Source organism: Prunus avium, chromosome 8 (assembly GCF_965620075.1).
Source record: "Prunus avium chromosome 8, drPruAviu1.hap1.1, whole genome shotgun sequence".
In the NCBI taxonomy this organism is placed as follows: domain Eukaryota; kingdom Viridiplantae; phylum Streptophyta; class Magnoliopsida; order Rosales; family Rosaceae; genus Prunus; species Prunus avium.
Window position 1 is genome coordinate 2353543 of NC_142291.1, and position 20314 is coordinate 2373856.

The 20314-nt window shown below is 37.9% G+C and overlaps 2 protein-coding genes across 2 annotated transcripts; both read left to right on the plus strand.

The window, feature by feature from the left end:
• Window positions 1-1309: 1309 nt before the first annotated feature.
• LOC110761742 (pathogen-related protein) lies at window positions 1310-2849 on the plus strand. Its single transcript, XM_021964295.2, has 4 exons — window positions 1310-1519; window positions 1739-1871; window positions 1959-2227; window positions 2528-2849. The coding sequence occupies exons 1-4, from the start codon at window positions 1373-1375 to the stop codon at window positions 2669-2671; spliced, it is 693 nt and encodes a 230-aa protein (XP_021819987.2). The 5' UTR covers window positions 1310-1372; the 3' UTR covers window positions 2672-2849.
• A 14728-nt stretch (window positions 2850-17577) lies between these two features.
• Window positions 17578-19864, plus strand: LOC110761750 (pathogen-related protein-like). Its single transcript, XM_088245145.1, has 4 exons — window positions 17578-17759; window positions 18634-18766; window positions 18855-19156; window positions 19533-19864. The coding sequence occupies exons 1-4, from the start codon at window positions 17622-17624 to the stop codon at window positions 19671-19673; spliced, it is 714 nt and encodes a 237-aa protein (XP_088101271.1). The 5' UTR covers window positions 17578-17621; the 3' UTR covers window positions 19674-19864.
• The last annotated feature ends 450 nt before the right edge of the window (window positions 19865-20314 follow it).

Sequence of the window (20314 nt, forward strand, 5' to 3'; positions counted from 1 at the left end):
ATTATCCTAAAAGTGAAACAAAAGCTAGAGGAGGCAGACAAATTTGATTTGGTCAATGGTTCTTCCGAAACATAAGGAAGATGTATTAGTTGTTTAAAGGAAACAAGAAGTCAATGAGCATTACTAGATGTATTAAAGTAATTAGGTTGAATAATATGCAGTAGCTAGTGAGATTTGAAGGGCGAATGCAACTTCGGGACCCTACTCGTTTAATTAATCGTGTTGTATGATTCAACATTACTCTATATAAGATCCTATTCAGGTTTATTCATATATATATATATATATATATATATATATATATATATATATATATATATATATATATATATATATCACGGACTATTTAATTACGCTGAATTTTCTTTATCTATATATATGAAGGCAAGCAGAAGGTCTTATTTTACTAAAATCGATCACTTATATATTATTTATACATAAATTTTTACTTAAGCATGATACATCAAAAATCATAAAGAATAGCCATATAATTGTACAATTTATTCATACAATACATAATTAAAAATGAATTATTATTATTTTTCGAATAATGCTCGTTAAATGTGATTATCTTGTCGAAATTCAAATACGATTACTCATTTTTCACATTAATTTATTATTCGTATTAGATTGCAAGTTGTGTTATAGTAGTGTTTTGTGTGGAGGAATGATCAACCCACCTAAACTTATTAAGAGAAAAGATAGTGTGTGTGATTTTGACATTTAACAACTTCACATTATTTTCATAAGGGTTATGCGAGGGAGACCACTTGGGATACCAACTTGTGTACCAACTCTCTAATAGAGGTGGAGCCCACCAATACAATGGGTCTCACGCTCTATTAGAGAGTTGATACACAAGTTGGTATCCCAAGTTGGTCTCCCTAGCATTTTCCTTTTGATAACCGTAAATACCTCCTCATCAGGATGAGATATATGTGGATATCTTCATCAGGATGAGATAAGTATGCAGGCCTGTTATTGATGTAATTATGTCATTGATGACTTTTGTAGGCAGGTTGTATTGGGTATTGAATAATATTTGGTTTGGCTGTCTTGGGTATTGAGTAATGCTAAAAAATTGGGTAGGCAGTTGAGTAGGCAGATTGTGTTGGGTATTGAATAATATTTGGTTTGACTGTATTGGGTATTGACTAATATTTAGTTTGCTAAAAAATTGGGTAGGCAGCCGCCTACCCTGCCCTTAGGGTAGGACCGCCTCTGCTTTTGTGGTGCGACTATTCTACAATGATTAATTCTAATTTTTATTTTTATAGATATCATTACTCTTTGCCTATATAATCAAAACCCCTGTTAAGAAAACTGACAAGCGAAAACATATTATCTACTGGTCTTGTTTTGTTTATAACATATGAGCATGGCATCCTCAGGTGCTGAAGGAGGAGACAAGTACCGTTCTTATTTGAGTGGAGAAGGAGAAAAGAACACCAAGTGGAAGTTTGGTGCCCCTCCTAGCTATGATGTTGTGAACAAGCTCTTCGAAGAAGGCAGAACCAAGGTCTCTCTCTCTCTCTCTCTCTCTCTCTCTCTCTACTAGCTAATATCTATTACATTTTTGTGCTGCATTTTTATTTTTATCGTTTTATATGTATAATTTTCTTTGTTGGGTTATAATTGTATGTGTCTGATATTTTCATAGCCATATAATATATATATATATATATATATATTTTTTTTGGTGTGAAATTAATTCTGGATGGAACTATGTATATGTCAGATATGGCCACCTGGGTCACTAGAAGATGAGGTACAGAACCTTGTAAAGACATGGGAGATGGAGCTTTTCCATAAGGGCAACCTTGATGATTTCAAGACACTTGATCCCAACAAGTACACTTTCAGTCTAAATGGTAATAATTAATATCTAATGATATTTAATTAGTACTAATTAATTAATTAAGCATTGAAATAATCAATCATTAATCAACAAATACCAGGAAGGAAAGGCATAACCCTGGAAGAAATAGGCAAACTTGGAGGGGGCTACAACCCTTTGCTTCAGACCTCACTGCCTGAGAATCTGAGAGGATATAAGGCTTTCACAACAACATTCCCTCGTGGGTTTGCCTTGGAGGTCCTTCAAGTCTATTCTGGGCCACCAGAGATTGTGTACAAATTCAGGCACTGGGGTTACATGGAGGGGCCTTTCCAGGGCCATGCCCCAACTGGAGAATTGGTTGAAGTCTATGGAATGTCCATTTTTACGGTACTTTCTACCTTACCCTACTCGGTCTCTCTAAGTAGTTAAAAGCTCGTTCGGTTTGGATCTTTAGATGTTCAACTGTGTTTATGTACACATTTTATAATTTGAGTGGATTTGTGACACTATGTCGGACTGCCACATAATTTTAGTGCAAATCCGAAAAAATATCAATTTTGGTATCAACAATCTTATCTTTGTCCATTTCTTTTAATTAATTAATTAATTGATCAATTGTTTTTCCCAAACTACTTCCTTTTCGGTAAGTTGTAACCCTCCAAGTTATCCTCTATGTGGCCCAAACAGGTGGATGAGAACAACAAAATTGTGAAGGTGGAGTTCTTTTACGACCCGGGACAACTGCTTGGAGGTCTTTTGAAGGGTGAAAAATTGGGTACTTCTTCCCAAGAGACAGCCTCAAGCTGCCCTGTACTTAAGAGTACAGGGTAGTTCATAAAACTGCTTCCTAAAACTTAATTGTACGCTTCTTATACACAGGCATGAATTGTAGTAGTGTCATCAAATTCCCGTAGATCGGTATATGTTTATGTAAGCTATTCAACATATATGAACTGATTGAATTGAATGGCGAAAAATGTTATCAATTGCGATATATAAATCTCTCGAACGATTATTAGCACTCTAAAATAATCGTCTCCTAATATTCATTTTTTATTATTTTCATTAAAAAATAGTGCATGATAATTATTTTTACGTGTTAATAACAAGTACATGTATATGTACATATATAGGCCAGAAAAATAAAAAAAGAAATTGTTTCATGTTAGAAGACTAGGACAAAAGAACACCAAAATTAAACAGTGTCTGCCACAGTGCCACCTCTAATAACATAACGAGTAATGCTATTTGGACACACAACATTGACATACAGGAAAATTAGGTATTAGACATAATTAACTTTAGTAATTTGGATATGAGACATTAGGTATTTTGGTTTGGGTTTTAATACCCATAAAAGAATAGGTATTTTAGATTAGGCCAAAGAGTAGGCCCAGATTTGTTGGGCCAGCTAAAATTAGACAATTATACCCTTTTTATTAAAATATTAGGGTTGGTCTCCCTTTTTATCAGATTAGATCTCTCTCTCTCTCTCCGCAGCAACGACTCTCTCTCTCTCTCTCTCTCTCTCTCTCTCTCTCTCTCTGCAGCAACGACGACCATAGCCTTCACTTGCGGCCGCGATGGAATTCTCAAGCTGCTCATCCCTTCGGCCTTCAGCGGTAACTCCAAGGTCTTCTAGCTCAAGATGAAGAGCGATTACGATCGCTATCTTGCTGAGTCTACAGGTCTAGCATCTGCTACTCTTGGTTGGCTTTGTGGTTGTGGATCTGTGTCCCTTGAGCCAGGGTGTAAGAACAAAAAAAATTTGGTGGAAGATGATCCTACATGAATTTTGTACATAATATTTGGATTTATATTCGAATTGGGTATGATTGATTGTATTTCTTCATGTCTCTGTCTTTTGTTTCTGCTTGCAGCATTATATTTCTTTATTTTTCAGTAGGTGAAATTTTATACAGGTTCTACATGGCAGTTTTGGAAACTGCATTGCAGTTACAGAAACTGCATTGCAGTTTTCATTTAATTACAATTGGATTTTTGCTCTTTCTTTGGCCTTCAACCTCACCAATTTGAAGAGTAAAGGCTACCCAGATGAGGAATTGGGTGGGCAAGAGAAGAGTAGAACTATTTCCTTGGCATTGCAGTTTCCATTAATGCTATGCAGAAAACCCTATTTTAAAAAGAGCAATCCAAAAGGCTTTTAATCAAACATAGAAGACATATAAAATGAGCAATTCAAAACACAAAACGAAAACGAAAACGAAAGCGGAAACTGAGATGCAGAAAACCAAAACGAAAACGTAACCCAAAACCAGAAACTGCGATGCAGAAAACGAAAACGAAACCAAAACCAGAAACTGAGATGCAGAAAACCAAATTGTATTTCTTTCTACCAAAACCAGAAAATGAGATGCAGAAAACCAAAACCAGAAAACCAGAAAATGAGATGCAGAAAACCAAAACCAGAAAATGAGATGCAGAAAACCAAAACCAGAAACTGAGATGCAGAAAACTGCAGAAAATGAGATGCAGAAAACCAAAACCAGAAACTGAGATGAAGAATCTGCTTCGATCGTTGGTGGTCTTCGATGATGGTCGCGCGAATGGGTTGGTGGTCTTCAATGATTGTTGGTGGCTTCGATCGTTGGTGGTCTTCGATGATCGTTGGTGGTCTGGAGGTGAAGTTGAAGAGGTTTCTGGAGGTGAAGTTGAAAGGTCGCGCGAATGGGTTGTGATTCAATTTCGGTTTCAGTTGATGTCGTTTTGGTTCAGTTTTAGTTTGATGTCGTTTTTCAGCTTTGGTTTAAAACTAAATACTGAAAATGGCATATGTTGTAATTTTCATATTTTGTAATGGTATTTTTGTTACATTTTGGTGTTTGGCCTTTTGCTAATTAGACTAAATTGTATTTCTTTCTACTAAACTAGTAAACTATATTATGGTTTAAAACTAAAGCTCCCTTGACATACTTAGTGACACCCGTTGATGTGTCAATGTATCATTCGCTCTTCTTTTCTCCTCGTTTTCTGTAGCATTTCTCTAACATAACCAATACAGAAAGGCCACATGGATGATAGGTAGAGCTTTCCTTTCCTAAGGCCATCTCCAACCCAACCAGGGGAAACCCAAAATTTGGGTTTTTTATCCCGAAAACCTCTCCAACCCTTGTATAGGAGCAGGTTAAAATTTCCACAGATTGGTTTTTGGGGTCAAATAGCAGTCTATGTTTCAGTCTATAATTTAGTGGAGCCCACGCCAATGTATGATGTAGCCCATGTGAGCAAGGGGCCCGCGTTGTCAGGACACATGACGCATTGGGATGAAGGGTTGTAGGAATCCAACGATTCCTTCAAACTACTGTTTCTTTTTCTTTTCCAATTTAGGCTAAATTGTAACAATGGTCCCTGGACTAAGACTAAACTTTACTTTTCGTCCGTTATATTGCTAAATTGGGTGATACTTTAATTATGCCTTCACTTTCAGAAATTGTCCTTTCCGTAATCTCAGTCAACTTTTCTGTTAAAAATGAGGGCATATTTGTCTTTTCTTGTGCTGGATTGAAAAGAGACGCCACTAACAATTTTTTTTTCTCATTCCTTTTTTGTTTTCTTTCTTTCTGAGACTTTATTTTTATTTTTAAATTTTGTTGTTTGGTTTTTTTTTTTTTTTTTGGTCGTAAAGGAAACTTCATTGAAGGGCAAGCAACCCCAAAGGAACAGAAACAAGGAAAGAAAAAGATAGCAGCCTAGGGGACAGACCCACCCATGAGCAAGTAGAAAAAACAGAGACAGGCTAGAGAAAAGAAAGCACAAAGTAACAAAAACTAGAGGGCCACAAACTAGGACGTCACCAAAGGAGCACGTCAGCCTCTAGCCAACAGAAGGAGATTAACATAGGGGGCAAGGCAGTCCATCCGATTGAAGAACAAATACAAGGGAAGAAGGGGGTCTGTCAAGCCAAACCATATCCCACTTCGTCCTCCTAGCAATAGCAACAACGGCGTCAGCGGCCTTATTGGCTCGGCGAGAGATCCATCGCCAATCACAAGAGATAAAATTGTTACAGCATCTTCTAATGGCAGAGAGGATGGGGTAGATGGACCAAATTCCTTTACGAATTTTGCCCCTTGCGCAATTCACAAGCACTTGGGAGTCCGATTCGATGACAACATTCGCCAGACCCATCTCAGCCGCAAGAGATATACCAGCAAGAGCTGCGTGGGCTTCAGCTTCAAGAATCGAATTTGCATTTTTACAGGCAGCAAAACCACCCATGAACACACCACCAGAATTTCGAATTACCCCTCCAAGACCAGCATCAGGATGAGTCGTTGTCCAACTAGCATCCACATTTAACTTGCACCATGTAGCAGGCGGGGGGGACCAAACATCATCAATGGTATAGGTGGTACCAGGTTGGTGCATGGGAAGAGAAACATCTTTCAGCATATCAAAATCAGAGATCAAGCATTTTATATGAGACAACGTTTGTATCGTAAAGCCACTCAGCCATAGAGGTGACACGATGCCTGTCAACATAATAATTCATGGGGCTGCCAAACCAAACCAACTTGACCCAATCGCATAGAAGGAATAAGTGTTCCAAAGATTCAGATGTCTGCTCACACAAGGGGCATATGGGGGAATCACCAAGATGCTGCATGAACAAATTCTCCTTCGAAGCCAAACAACCTGAGAGAACTCTCCACAAGAAGTTTTTTAATTTTGGGATTGAGGGGGAGTTCCGGATCACTTTCCAAAGAACATCAGTAGGAGCATGAAGACTAGAAGGGCGCAAGTCAACATTGGAGGAGTTGCTGGAATGAATAAGGTGGTAACCGGATTTCACAGAATAATCCTCATTGTGGTTCAAGGGCCAAATGACACGATCAGATTCACTTCCGTCACCCAAGGGGAGAGTAAATTTTTTTTCCAAATCACGATCAGAAATGGCATCACAAATGCTACTAAGGTTCCACTGCATAGAAATGGGGTTAATAATAGTAGAGACCATCATAGTATCATCTGTTGTGCTTCCATCAGTGGGACGGAGGATAGGATTGGCAACACAAGGGAGCCATTTGTCAGTCCAAAGGTGAACTCTACTACCATCAAGAATTTGCCAACGAGCTCCACGAAGGATGAGATCTCTTCCAGCAAGCAAGCTGGACCATGCCCAGGAAGCTCTGGCACCCTTGGGAGCCAGGAGAAAATCACAGTTAGGAAAGTACCTGCTTTTTATCACTTTAGCCCAGAAAGAGTCAGGCTCAGTTAAGAGTCTCCAGCACTGCTTAGCCAACAAAGCTAGGTTGAAATCATGCAGGTTTCGAAACCCTATGCCTCCTTCATGTTTTGGCATCCCCAAAGCCCGCCAGCTAATCCAATGGATCTTGTTTTTGTCCCCAGAATGACCCCACCAGAAATTGGCCAAAATACCATCAAGCTCACTGCAGAAACCCTTAGGAAATAGAAAAATTGACATGGGATAAGTGGGAATAGCAAGAGCAACAGATTTGATGAGAGTTTCCTTTCCAGCTTGTGAAAGAAGGCCTTGCTTCCATCCTTGAACTTTGCATAATAACCGATCCTTAAAAAAACTAAGAGCATCCTTCTTGGATCTGCCCCACATGGTTGGAAGCCCAAGGTAACGGCCAGGGTCATCAGTATCCGTCATTCTCAAAATACCACAAAGTTGCTCTCGTAAATCATTAGGGGTATTAGGACTGAAAAAGATATTAGATTTCTCAAAGTTAACGAGCTGCCCAAAAGCACGACGGTAGCAGTTCAAAATTCGGTTAAGAACCCGACAATTATGCTCAGTGGCCTTGAGAAAAAGGAGAGAGTCATCATTGAAAAACAAGTGAGACAAGGTAGGTCCATCATTATTAAATTTGATACCATGGAGGAGATGACGATCAACAACACAGTTGACCATGAAGAAAGCACATCACTGATAATGATGAAAAGGTACGGAGAGAGGGGGTCACCTTGTTTGATACCTCGAGTAGGTTTGAAGCTGATACCAGGAGAACCATTGACAATTACAGCAAACTCCACAGAGGTTATGCAACGCATCACCAAACTAATCCAGTCACCAGCAAAACCCAGTTTCTCAAGAACGGCAGCAACAAAGTCCCATTCAATCCGGTCAAAAGCTTTATTCATGTCGAGCTTGAGACCCATCTCAAAAATTTTTGTCTTCCTTCGAATTTTTAGGGAATGGAAAGCTTCATGAGCCATAAAAATATTATCTTGAATTTGCCTACCAGGAATAAAAGCACATTGTTGAGGAGAGATGAAGTTGCCCAGTAGGGGTTGGAGACGATTTGCAAGAATCTTCGATATTATCTTGTATGAGTAGTTACACAGAGAGATAGGCCTGAATTGAGAAACCTGTTCAGGATTTGGAACCTTGGGGATCAAAGCAATTTCAGTTTTGTTTATAGCTATAAAGTTATCATGCCCAGCAAAAAAAACTTTTCACCATACCACATACATCTTCTCCAATAATTCCCCAGAAATTATGGTAGAACACAACTGGGAAACCATCAAGACTAGGGGCTCGCAGAGCACCCATTTGAAAGGCAGCATCCTTAACTTCCTCCTCCGTGACTGGATAACAAAGAGTATCATTCATCTCAGCAGAGATAACAGGTGAAAACAAAGGCAAGAACGTCATCCCACGATCTAGGGCCATCAGTTTTGAACAAGCTTTTGAAATATGAGTCAATAGTGCTGCGAACATGCGTTTCATCAGATTCCCAATTTCCATCATGGTTGAGGATTCTGGTTATCTTGTTTCGCCGCCTACGTTGGGCAGTACAGTTGTGGAAGAAAGCAGTGTTAGAGTCACCCTCCTTTAGCCATTTGATTTTTGAGCGTTGCTTCCAAAACAGCTCTTCACGCTTCCACAAGGTGCTTAATTCACAACCAATTTGATTTATTCGAACGCAATTTGCCTCCCAGTTGCATTGTAGCATATCGAGCTCAGCTACAAGCACCTCAGTTTGCTTCTTGCTATTTGGAAATTTGATCCTGCTCCAGGCTTTAAGGTCTCTGCTGCATCTTCTCAAATTTGTCCCCCAAGATGAGGAAGAGTTACGATTCAATCTGTGACTCCCAATCTAGCTCCTGGCCACCACACCTTTGCAGTCAGGATCCCAAGCCCAAAATGCTTCAAATTTGAAAGGTCTTGAGTCAATGTTGTGTGTCCTCTGGGCGTATCAGTTTCCAATCCAATTTGCACATCAGTGAGCCCTTCCTCAGAGAGATTCAGAACCCTGGAATTTGAGCTTCCAACCTTTTGTTTCCGTGGAGTTTTGTTGCTTTTAAAAGATCTGCGAGGCCTAACATTGCCCACCCCTACATCATCAACAACCTTTGAACGCTTATCCCCCTTTGGAGACCCCATCCAAATTGGGTTTGCCTCACGTTTGAGGCCCAAATGTTCAAAAGCCCCATCAATCTGCTGCACATTGGGTTGGCGTTGGACTCCAGAGATAGGACCAAAAAGGTTTTTGAAAATGGGCTCAATATTAATGGGTATGTCGTAAGGCCCCAAATCATAGCATTTTTGGCCCAGATTACTAGGCCCAGGATAAGTCCAATTAGTAACATAATGTTGGCCAAAACTTAGTTGAGAGCGGGCCCATTTTAGCCTTTCTTCAAAGGGAGGGCCAATTTCGTCCACAAAGGTCACACCTCTATGAGCAAGGGAGGAAGAGATGTCCCCTCTGTCAACAACTCCCCCGTCATAAAGTTGAAGTTCAGAACTTTGCACTTGATTGTGAGTTGGCTCCTTGCCTTTGTCAGTGTTGGAGTTGCTACCTTGTCCATCACTTTTAAGAAGAATAGACGTCTATTCGGCTGGCATTAAAGAATTTGAAGACTTAGTTCCCAGTTCCTCACCAGTCCTAGTTGCCCCTTGGTAGGTGTGCCTAGGATTGTCAGCCACATCGCCACTTGCAGTCTCAACCATATTTGGCTGAATAACACGCGCCACCTGGGATCCACGGTTTACAATTTCGGTCTCACTAGCTTGCCGTCGGACGCCCCTTGGGATATTCAAGTTCAGCGGAGGTCGTTGATCTCGTATAGCTCTCGTCTTGAGCCAGTCGCCATAGCTAGTCGAGCGTTGAAGATTACTCTGATCATGCGGCGTTTTACACCCGTTTTGGTTGTGACCCAATCTTCCACAAGAAAAGCAGAAATCCGAGAGCCTTTCTATCTTGAACTCCACCCAAGTAGCTGGGCTTTCACGTCTGGGCAGCCAGAAGCCAAGGGGAAGGGGGTAATCTGCAATCAATCTGAACACGAATACGGAGGAAACCCCTACTGCCCTTCCGCCAAGGATCCTCAACTTCCACAACAATGCCTAGCTTTTCACCAATCTCCGTGGCATTTCTAGTTGTCATGAGGTTCATTGGGATACCATGGGCCTGAATCCAGTATGATACAAGGTGGAGTGGCATCTCTTCAATAGCCAAGTTGTCTTGCCATCTTTGTATTGTGAAACAGCAGCCCATAACTGACCATGGCCCATCATTGATAACATTGTCTGCCATGTTTTCGTCTTGAACCATGATAGTGAAGAGATTGTCTTTCATGTAGGTGATTTTTGCTTCACCATAAGTTACCCAGGCCTTTGTGAGGATGTTTTTGATAGTGCCTCTATTGGGAATCTTGTCAGCTATGATAACACCAATCAACTTGGGACCACTTTCCAGAGTAGAGATTCCCAGGGATTCCTCAAGTTTGATAACCAACTCGTCATCATTTTTAACGGAAAAGTTGACTGAGACAACAGAAAGGACGATTTCTAAAAATGGAGGCATAATTAAAGTACCACCGTAACAATTTAGCAATATAAAGGATGAAAAGTAAAGTTTGGTCTTAGTCCAGGGATCATTGCTATAATTTTGCCTCCAATTTAATTTCAAAGGTTATATAATATCTATTGGCTAAGATTTAATATGAGCAAATCCAACTGCAAAAACAATCTAATGGGAAAACAAATGATCTAACGACTGAAATTAAAACTCAACAGCTAAAATAAATAAATAAAATATTCTAAATCAGATCTAACCTCAAAACACATCCTAAACTCTATAAATCCTCATTAAGGTTTATGAAATAAAATGTTGTTGTACTTGTTCTTTTTTTAAAGTGAAATTATATTATGTTTTGGATTTTGGATTTTTTAAGATTAAAATCTTCATAAAATTAATTCATGAAGGTTGAAACAAGAATAATGTCAAGAAAAAATAACGAGAAAAAAAATAATAGGGATTAACCTTTTTTAAATATATAATTTAATAAAGTTGCAGACTCAAATTATGAGTCTACATGGTTGATGGAAAAAACTTTTTGAGTCTGGGCAATACATGAATAGTTGTATTTTGAAGAGGAGAAATTTGAGTTTAGCCCCTTTTGGGTTGGAGATGGCTTAACATACCAGAATATGAACCACTTATCTTTCCAATATTCCAAGTTAAATCCCCTACGAATGTTCCAAGACTGTTCATTATCTTTCCGATATTAGAATAATATTCCAAGTTAAATCCTCTAAAAATGTTCATTAAAGACAAAACCTAATACAATAACTAGTTTTATGGGTATGATAAATAGTAGGATTAGATTAGCTTAATCTGATGTCATGCTTGGTGCTAAAAAATGAATGTGAATAGGATAATTCCACCACGATCCCATTGTATGCATTTTTTGAGGATAACTTATCCCTTTATGTGTTATCACTACAATCAAGGGTGGAACCAGAAAATTTTCAATAGGTGGGTTAGCTAAATTTTTTAGCTAAAATAAAAGAATACATTAAATCATATAAACCACACTAAAAATATACATTAAATCATATGTTCAACAATAATTAAAAGTGTACCTATTGAAGTTGTGCCCTGCGATCATTAAGAGAGTTTAAATATTTTATTATTGCATATGAATCGATATTGTTAGCAAATTCTTTTTCAATGTAGACAATCATAAAATCTGCTAGAAATTCATTCTTCATCTTGTTGCGAAGAGCTATTTTAACAAGTTTCAAAGATGAAAAAGCTCGTTCAGTAGTTGCCATAGAAACAAGGAGAGTTAGCACAAGACGGATCAACCTATCAATCAAATGATATCTTTGTGACATTTTCGTTTCAACTAATCATCGACATAATTCAGAGAGACTAGACACTTTTTGAAGTACAGGATGATGAGGTACATCTGCTTCGTAAAGTTTCAGCTCGCATCTCAAAATTTGTAACTCTTGAGGAGTGAAATCTTGAGGATAAAATCTCTCCGCAAGGATGCAAATTTTATCAATGTTAAATGATTTAAAAGAATCACTAGGGTCTAAAGCTGAACTAAGAATAAGAAGTTCTATTGCCCCTTCACTGAACCCACTGTTCAGCTCAACCAAATGAAAATCTATTGCATCATTGAATATGTCAAAGTGATAGTGATGCTCAACTGTAATATTGTCATTTTGCTGACAAGAACATCTTGTTCCGACTTTATATTGAGCATTCAGATGAGGCATATCAATGTCTTGTTTCTTGCAAAATAAATATACTTTCCTAATAAAAGTTTCCCAACCAGTTAATCTCAACTTATGAAGGGCACTTTTTGTTGTACCGACTAAGTTCATGCCATTCACGATGTCTTGAGACTTATGTTGCAGTTCTCGACAAAGGATATCTGTGAGTCCCATGATTTCTTGCATGATATCTGTGAGCCCCATGTAAGGAGCCTGTGGATCCATCCTTCTTTGTATTCTAAAAAATTGTACAAACAACATCATACATAATTATCAAATCACAAACAGAATCATAATGAGAACTTCATCTAGTCTCTTGTTCACCAGCAACCAACAACTTTATAATATTCATTGATTGAGCAACTTGTAACTCACTATGACCTTTCGGAGAAGTAGTAATGACTTTGACAATTGAATTCAAGGATGAAAAGAATAACCAAATTACACCCACTTCTTTTGATGCTGAAACTAATGCTAATTGTAGTTGATGCGCAAAACAATGTACATAATATGTGTTGCATTCCTAAAAGGACACAAATTAATGTGCAAACAACCAATTAAAAATACCCGCAAGTGCACGAATCTATCGAAGTATAGATTATGTAAGTACGGGGTCGATCCCACGAAGAACTTGTCGGTTTCCTATAAGTTCTAATTCGAGTACAAAGAGAACACTTAATTAACACACCACAAATGCACAAATGAAAGAGGGAAACTAGAAATGAGTAAAGAAGTGTAAAAGAAATGAAACAACACAAGAAAACTAAAGAAAAACACAAACAGCACTTTTTATCACCCTTTTATCACCTATGAACAGTGCTAACGCGACCGGTCGTGAGGCAAAAGCGACCGGTCGTTTTTGGGCAGAGTCGAAACTCAAATTTTGATGTGAAAAGCGACCGGTCGTCAGGTAAAAGAGACCGGTCGTTTTTGGGCAGATTCGTTTTCTCTGTTTTTCAGTTTCGACCTCTGTCCAGTGTTTTGCCTATAACTTTCCAACCGTTTATCCAAATTTCACGTTCTTTATACGGTTGGATTCAGCACAGAAAATGGAAGAACACAACGCGGACCAAAAGTCCAAAACAATTACGGAAACAGATAACATTTAGTAACAAAGACACGTAACGTGTCAAACACGCAACTCACACACACATTGGGGGGGGGGGGGGGGGGGGTTTGATTTGTTTGAAGTGACCTATTTCTATTGCATGAAAGTAAATGGACTTTGAAATTAAATGAGAATGGCAGAGATGAATTATCAAATTGTGAAATTAAAATGTAACAAACACTAGGGTTTCGGAATCCACCCTAAACAATTCTACCAATGTTCATGGATACTCAAGTGATGAACTCTAAACGTGTTGTTGAAGATGTTCGCAATCAAGACTAGTACGAGTGGCTCAAGACGCATTGATTCTCTCTAATGTACGTAAAGTGCAGTACGAGTGCTACAATACTTGTGCCTTCCCTATAATCGAATCTAGGTGTGCTTAGTACTTTGATTCAATTACAAGAAAAACCCATTAAGTTCAAAAAGAATATGAACATCACAAGAACCCTAATAGCATGGTGTTTACATTAGGTATTCAAGAAACCAATTCACATGGATGAATCTTACTTCATCCATTTATTGCTTAGGATAACATGAAGATACACATAATCCCAACAATCTCAAGAAGCATGCTTTCAAAGGTGATCAATCAAAGAAGAACATACATCAAGGATAGATTAATTTGGTGAATTGGAATTCATCAACAATATCTAGAAATTCATACACTCAAGCATCAAAACAATAAGGTAATCATGTTTAGGGCTTCAACCTAAGCCCTAGCTATGAAGTTTAGTTCCTCATAATCATTTCAAACACAAATTCGAAATATAACTAGAAAGAGTTTACAGATTTGGAAATGATGAAAGCTTGAAGTCTTCAATGGTGGAAGTCTTCCCCCTTCTTCCTGCGGCTGCACCTCCTTCTCCTTCCTTAGCTTTTAGCTCTCCAATCTGCTCCTCAATTGTGGAATGGTAATGACCTCCTTTCCCACGTTCAAGAGCCTCTCCAATATCAGATTGCACTTCCTTTTGCTTCCCTCTCTCCTCCTTTCCAGCTTTACTTTTAGTATTCTAATGCAAAGTCTTCACCCATTGTCTTCTTGTCCCCTTGCAAATGATGAAGCCTTGTCCTCACAAAGATGCCAAATGCTTCAGAAAATATCTCATCTACTAAGGTAAATTCTTGTTACCAGGTGTTATGGTAACAAGAATAATCAAGATGACACAATGGGGGTAAAAGCTGGCCAATTCCGGATTTCCAGAGCTGTGGTAACATGCTGGATTGGTTGGATAGGCAATACTTGTCCAATGGAGCTCAAATTTGGATATGTTGTAGTTAACATCCATTGGAACAAGTCTCATGAAGATCATGACCTCATCCGAGCACCAGAGCATGTTGATCCTAGGCCAAGAAGTTGACCTACGAAAATGAACAAAAACAAAGTTTATAACCAATAATGCACTTTTAGCTCATTTTCATTCCAACCAAGGTAAAATCTAAGAAAACACAAAAAGGAAGTAAAAAGCTATAAAATGTCAAGAACTAACTCAAAATAGTGGGTGAATAACATGAAAAATCATGTGTAAAAATAAACCGAACAATATGCATATGGGCAATCTCTAAGAAATAATGCTTGTAGCCCATTCCATGCACCCCGCATATTACTAGCACCATCATATCCTTGACCTCTCATTTTATCAATACATAATTCATGGAAATCAAGTACTTTCTTGATCTCTTTTTGAAGTGTCGATGTAGTAGTGTCTTCAATCCACACAATGTATAAAAAAAAGATTCTAGTAGAAAACCATCATTATCAACAAATCTTAAAACAATAGTCATTTGCTCTCTATTTGATGTGTCTTGTGATTCATCAACAAGGATACAAAAAGCAGCATGCCCAACTTCTTCACAATTTTTTTTCTCTCACTTTGTTAGCAAGAATATTTAAAATCTCATTTTGAATCATGGGTGAGGTATATTTGGCATTTCCTGGCGTATTCTCTAAAACAACTATAGCCACCTCATCATTAAACTTTGCTGTATGCTTTACCATTTCAATAAAATTTCCACGATTTTTAGAATCCAAAGTTTCATCATGCCCTATGAAAGCACATGCCTGATATGTAAGCCAACGAATACACTCTATTGTTGTCTTGAGCCGTAATATGTTTTTTAAAATTTCTTCCTTTGATTGTTGCTTAATAACTTTATCGACATGTTGAGATGGGTTCATCAAATCCTCCACACATCTTTCACAAGTATTATGCGATGAAGATGGACCTCCCATGTGTGTCAAAAATGTACAATTCTTTCCATTATTAACTCTTTTCCAATTACAAAACCCCTCAATAGTTAGTGCATGATGACCACTACCAAAAAGAAAGCATGGAAAACAATAGACTTTATCTTCTAAAGGGGAATATTCTAACCATGGAAATTGGGAAAACCAAGAATATTGAAATCGACGATACTGCGATCCAAACTGAGACCTCGGATATTCTGAAAGTTTTGGTTGGTAAGGTCGAACTTTGATATAAGCACGTCGAACCTTATCATATTGATTAATATGGTATTCAGATATTTACGTTTCCCAGGGTCTCGTTCCAAAAAAGTAACAACAAACTCATTAGGTTCAACTACAGGAGATGTGTGATGAGGTAGCTCAGTTGATAGTGAAACCTTCTCATTGTCTAATTTATTACCACCATTTTTTTTTCTTGAAGAATGAATGAATAGTTTTTGCTCTTTTACTTGCTTAGTTTTGATGTGACATTATAATCTAATAACACATATCAACAATAAAACAATTTACTTTATAAAGACTAAATGAATAAAAATAATTAATTTTCACATATATATTAGTTGTAAACACAAAAACAATGAAGGCAATTGAATGAAAAAGATTAAATTAAAGAATTATGGCCAAGAACTTTACCATTATTGTGCGTTTGAACAATCGAATAGACTTTGGTAGCACGAAATAAAAAACGTTGTAGATATCTTTTGGGGACTGCTAGGCTAAGTTTCACAAATATCAATTTTTTTTTTATCAAAGACTGACTAGGATACTCATTGCATAGTAGGACAAACTAGGCTGGGATACTTAATCATGTCAGACTATAGGATCCTTAATTAAATGGGAAACCGCCCATATTCCCAAAAGAGCCCAGCGAGGAAGTAGTGCTCAAAGTGAGAAAGTTGAGGTGATGGGCTACATTAATCCCCTTACTTCGGACCCAAGACTCAGAAGCCGAGACACGATGTCGGGACACTAGTGCCAATAAAGGATATTTATATTTTCCAATCCAACGTAATCCAATACAATATGCATTACTTATCCGTTTGAACCCTGGCCTCCGATAGAAACCGCTCCAACCCGTATAAGGCACGGCACAAGTAAGGAAACCAAGGTCTTACTTTCTCCCTTCAACCCGTATATCCATGCCACTTGTTGAGCTAAAGGCTTTTGGGCTCAAACTATACTTTTTTTAACTTTGGAAAAATAAAACCAACCTTAAAAATGTTAAAAACATGTATTTTTTTTTTCTTTTCAAACAATAAATACATAGACATTTTCCAAATGTTTTCATATTTTTCATTCTTTTCCATCACATTGCATTAATTGAATTGAAGAGTCTGTTGGGGCACAAAATATTAAAGTAGCAAATAAAACTTTTCAAATTGCCACGTAGGTTAACAGCAAACTTCAATTTGAAGAGTTTGGTTTGCTACTACTGTTGGAAATGCTCTTACAGGTTTTAGTGTTTATATATAAATTCAATGCAACAAATAGGTCTTATTATAAATTTCTCATTTTGGTATGATCATTTCCTAATAATAAAACCTCGAGCAGCCTTACTAGATTTTCCTGGGATGTGCATGTGGAACAGACAATTTAGTTTATAAAGAAATGAAGCATCTTATACAGAGTAGTTGATACGTCCAAGATTAATTAGGTGTTATGCACCTAAACAATAGTTTAAGTCTCTTTCTCTTATATATTGGAGCGGCGGGCACTATTGATATACGATACAAACAAAAAGAAGAGAGCACATGACGCTTACCAATCTTGGTGCTATTATATATAATTTCTTATTTATTTATTTATTTATATATCTACTATTATTGTCACTATTTTTTGCCTATATATAATCAGGACCTTGTTGAGAGAAATTACACGATCAACAGTATCCAAGTAACCTTGTTTCTACCATTTGAGCGTGGCCATGGGATCTTCAGATGTTGAGGGAGACAAGTACCGTTCTTATTTGAGTGGAGAAGGAGAAAAGAACACAACGTGGAGGTTTGGTGCCCCTCCTAGCTATGATGTTGTAAACAAGCTCTTTGAAGAAGGCAGAACCAAGGTCTCTCTCTCTCTCTCTCTCTCTCTCTCTCTCTCTCTCTCTCTCTCTCATCTTTTACCCAATCTTTTGCCCTTTTGGGTAGAGTGTGCATGGTGTCAACTATATAAAACATGTCTTTGATATGCATCCTTTTTTTTCTTGGATGATACGCAAGGGCGGAACTACATGTAGACTAGAGTGGGCTTCAGCCTGGTGCAAGATTTAATAAAATACTAATTTGGTGCAAATTTTATAAGATATTTCCTACTCCCCACGAATATTAGTCCACCATTTGTTAAGCTAGTTGGCCCACAAAGTCACATACTTGCAATATATTTGTGGTTTGGAGGCCACGTGAGTAGGAACCATTGTTTCTTCTCTTTTCTTCTTCTTCCGATTTACAGGTTAGCATTTAGATCTACCAGTGCAACAAAGCTTTTGTGTTTATGCCTCTGTGTACATTTTTTGGATATGCTACTGCTATGAATTGTACTTTTGTTCGTGTTTCTGCTTCCCACAGTTTCTGATTCCCACTTGGTTCTTATTGTATCAATTAGCATACCCAAAAAAAAAAAAAATGGTTCTCATTGTTTATATAGATCTTCTATACAAAAAATTAAAATTAAAATTTTAGCACACCTCTAGAAAAATTCCTAGTTCCGCCATTGATGATACGGATCTCATGTTTCAGATATTTTCCCTAGACATCTAATCAATTGAATATCTGACCTAAATTCCAACAGTGTATAGCTTAGTGATAAGAGCATTTCCCTGCAGATCAGTGATCTCAGGTTCAAACTCAATGACCCCTCCCCTCCCCCTTCCAAATTTTGACAAAAATAAAATTAAAAAATTTGCCCCAAATTAACGCTGCATGGACCTTCATGTATGTTAGATTTGGCCACCTGGGTCACTAGGAGAAGAGGTGCAGAACCTTGTGAAGACATGGGAGATGGAGGTTTTCCATAAGGCCAACCTGGATGATTTCAAGACACTTGATCCCAACAATCACACTTTCAGCCTAAATGGTAATAACTATACAGTGATACATTATTTAGTACTAATTAATTAATTAAGAATTGCAATAATTAACCATGAATGAACAATATATATCAGGAAGGAAAGGCATAACCCTGGAAGAAATAGGCAAACTTGGAGGGGGCTACAACCCTTTGCTTCAGACCTCACTGCCTGAGAATCTGAGGGGATATAATCCAGACAAGGAAACATCAGAATCATCTCATAAGGCTTTCACAACAACATTCCCTCGTGGGTTTGCCTTGGAGATCCTTCATGTCTATTCTGGGCCACCAGAGATTGTGTACAAATTCAGGCACTGGGGCTATATGGAGGGCCCTTTTAAGGGCCATGCCCCAACTGGAGAATTGGTTGAAGTCTATGGAATGTCCATTTTTACGGTACTTTCTCTCTAACCCTGCTCGACCATAATTCAAAGAGAAATATAACGATGATATATGGTTGGAGTTATTTTTTCTTTTAATGTTTAATATTACATTTCTCTAAATTATGGCTATTGAGCTCCTTTTAGCTAGATCCTTGGACATGCTTTTAAGTAAGTGAAAAGTAGAACCGGTTTTCCAACGGGGCCTAGCCCAGTGAAAAAGGAGTTAGTGGTCTTAGGTTCGAACCCATGACATCTTAGTAATTATAGAATACTCCCCTCCTCCAATATCTCTTGTATAAAATAAAAAGTTCAACGGGTTTTGAGCATCATCATCTACATATGTTTTAATTTCTGTTAATTAATGAATTCTTTCTATCTGGAGCAAACAGGTGGATGAGCACAACAAAATTGTGAAGATCGAGTTCTTTTATGACCCTGGACAACTACTTGGAGGTCTTTTGAAGGGTGAAAAATTGGGTACTTCTTCCGAAGGGACAACCTCAAGCTGCCCTGTCCTGAGGACAGGGTAAAATCTCCAAGTGTTCTATAAAACTTAATTGTATTGCTAGCTAGCAAGCACCAATAATTTATGCCCATATAGGCATACACAGGCTAGCTAGCTATATGGTATGGAATTATATCAGTCGTCAGCTGTTTCTTGTATTTTTACGTTTCTGTCTATCAATGCTAAGAGTGTTATTCAAGAAATATATATTGAACTTTGTGGATTGCATGCTACAAAACTGATACATTTCACTGAAAAACATGGATTTACATGATTGGTGGAAAAACTTCCCTATCACCCATTGCAAGGGCGAAACCAATGGGTTAACTAGGGGTGTGGGCATAAAAACCGATGAATCGAAAAAACAAAACCGAGCCAGACGTGTTAGAACTTCCACACATATGTACACAAAAGATACTAACCTTGAGAAGCCATTGAAACTACACAGCAAAAGCAAAGATCTTCCTCTCTCTCTACAAGTCTTATTCAGTCCTAATCTGATATGGGATAAGGTTTGTGCGTGTATTTTGTGTATGAGAGTGGGGATCTAAGCCGTAGCTTTATAGCCTTATCACCTCCAGAATCCACAACCTGAGGATAGATAAGAACCTTATGTACAACGAAGAATCAGTTCCTTGTGTGCACATAATAGAAAGGCCACTTGAT

Excerpts from the sequence above, each read along its gene's own strand:
- LOC110761750 (XM_088245145.1), top strand. The coding sequence starts at position 17,622 with ATGGGATCTTCAGATGTTGAGGGAGACAAGTACCGTTCTTATTTGAGT. Across the intron at positions 18,767-18,854 it reads TCACACTTTCAGCCTAAATG|GAAGGAAAGGCATAACCCTG; the intron begins GTAATAACTATA and ends AATATATATCAG. Across the intron at positions 19,157-19,532 it reads ATGGAATGTCCATTTTTACG|GTGGATGAGCACAACAAAAT; the intron begins GTACTTTCTCTC and ends TGGAGCAAACAG.
- LOC110761742 (XM_021964295.2), top strand. The coding sequence starts at position 1,373 with ATGAGCATGGCATCCTCAGGTGCTGAAGGAGGAGACAAGTACCGTTCT. Across the intron at positions 1,872-1,958 it reads GTACACTTTCAGTCTAAATG|GAAGGAAAGGCATAACCCTG; the intron begins GTAATAATTAAT and ends AACAAATACCAG. Across the intron at positions 2,228-2,527 it reads ATGGAATGTCCATTTTTACG|GTGGATGAGAACAACAAAAT; the intron begins GTACTTTCTACC and ends TGGCCCAAACAG.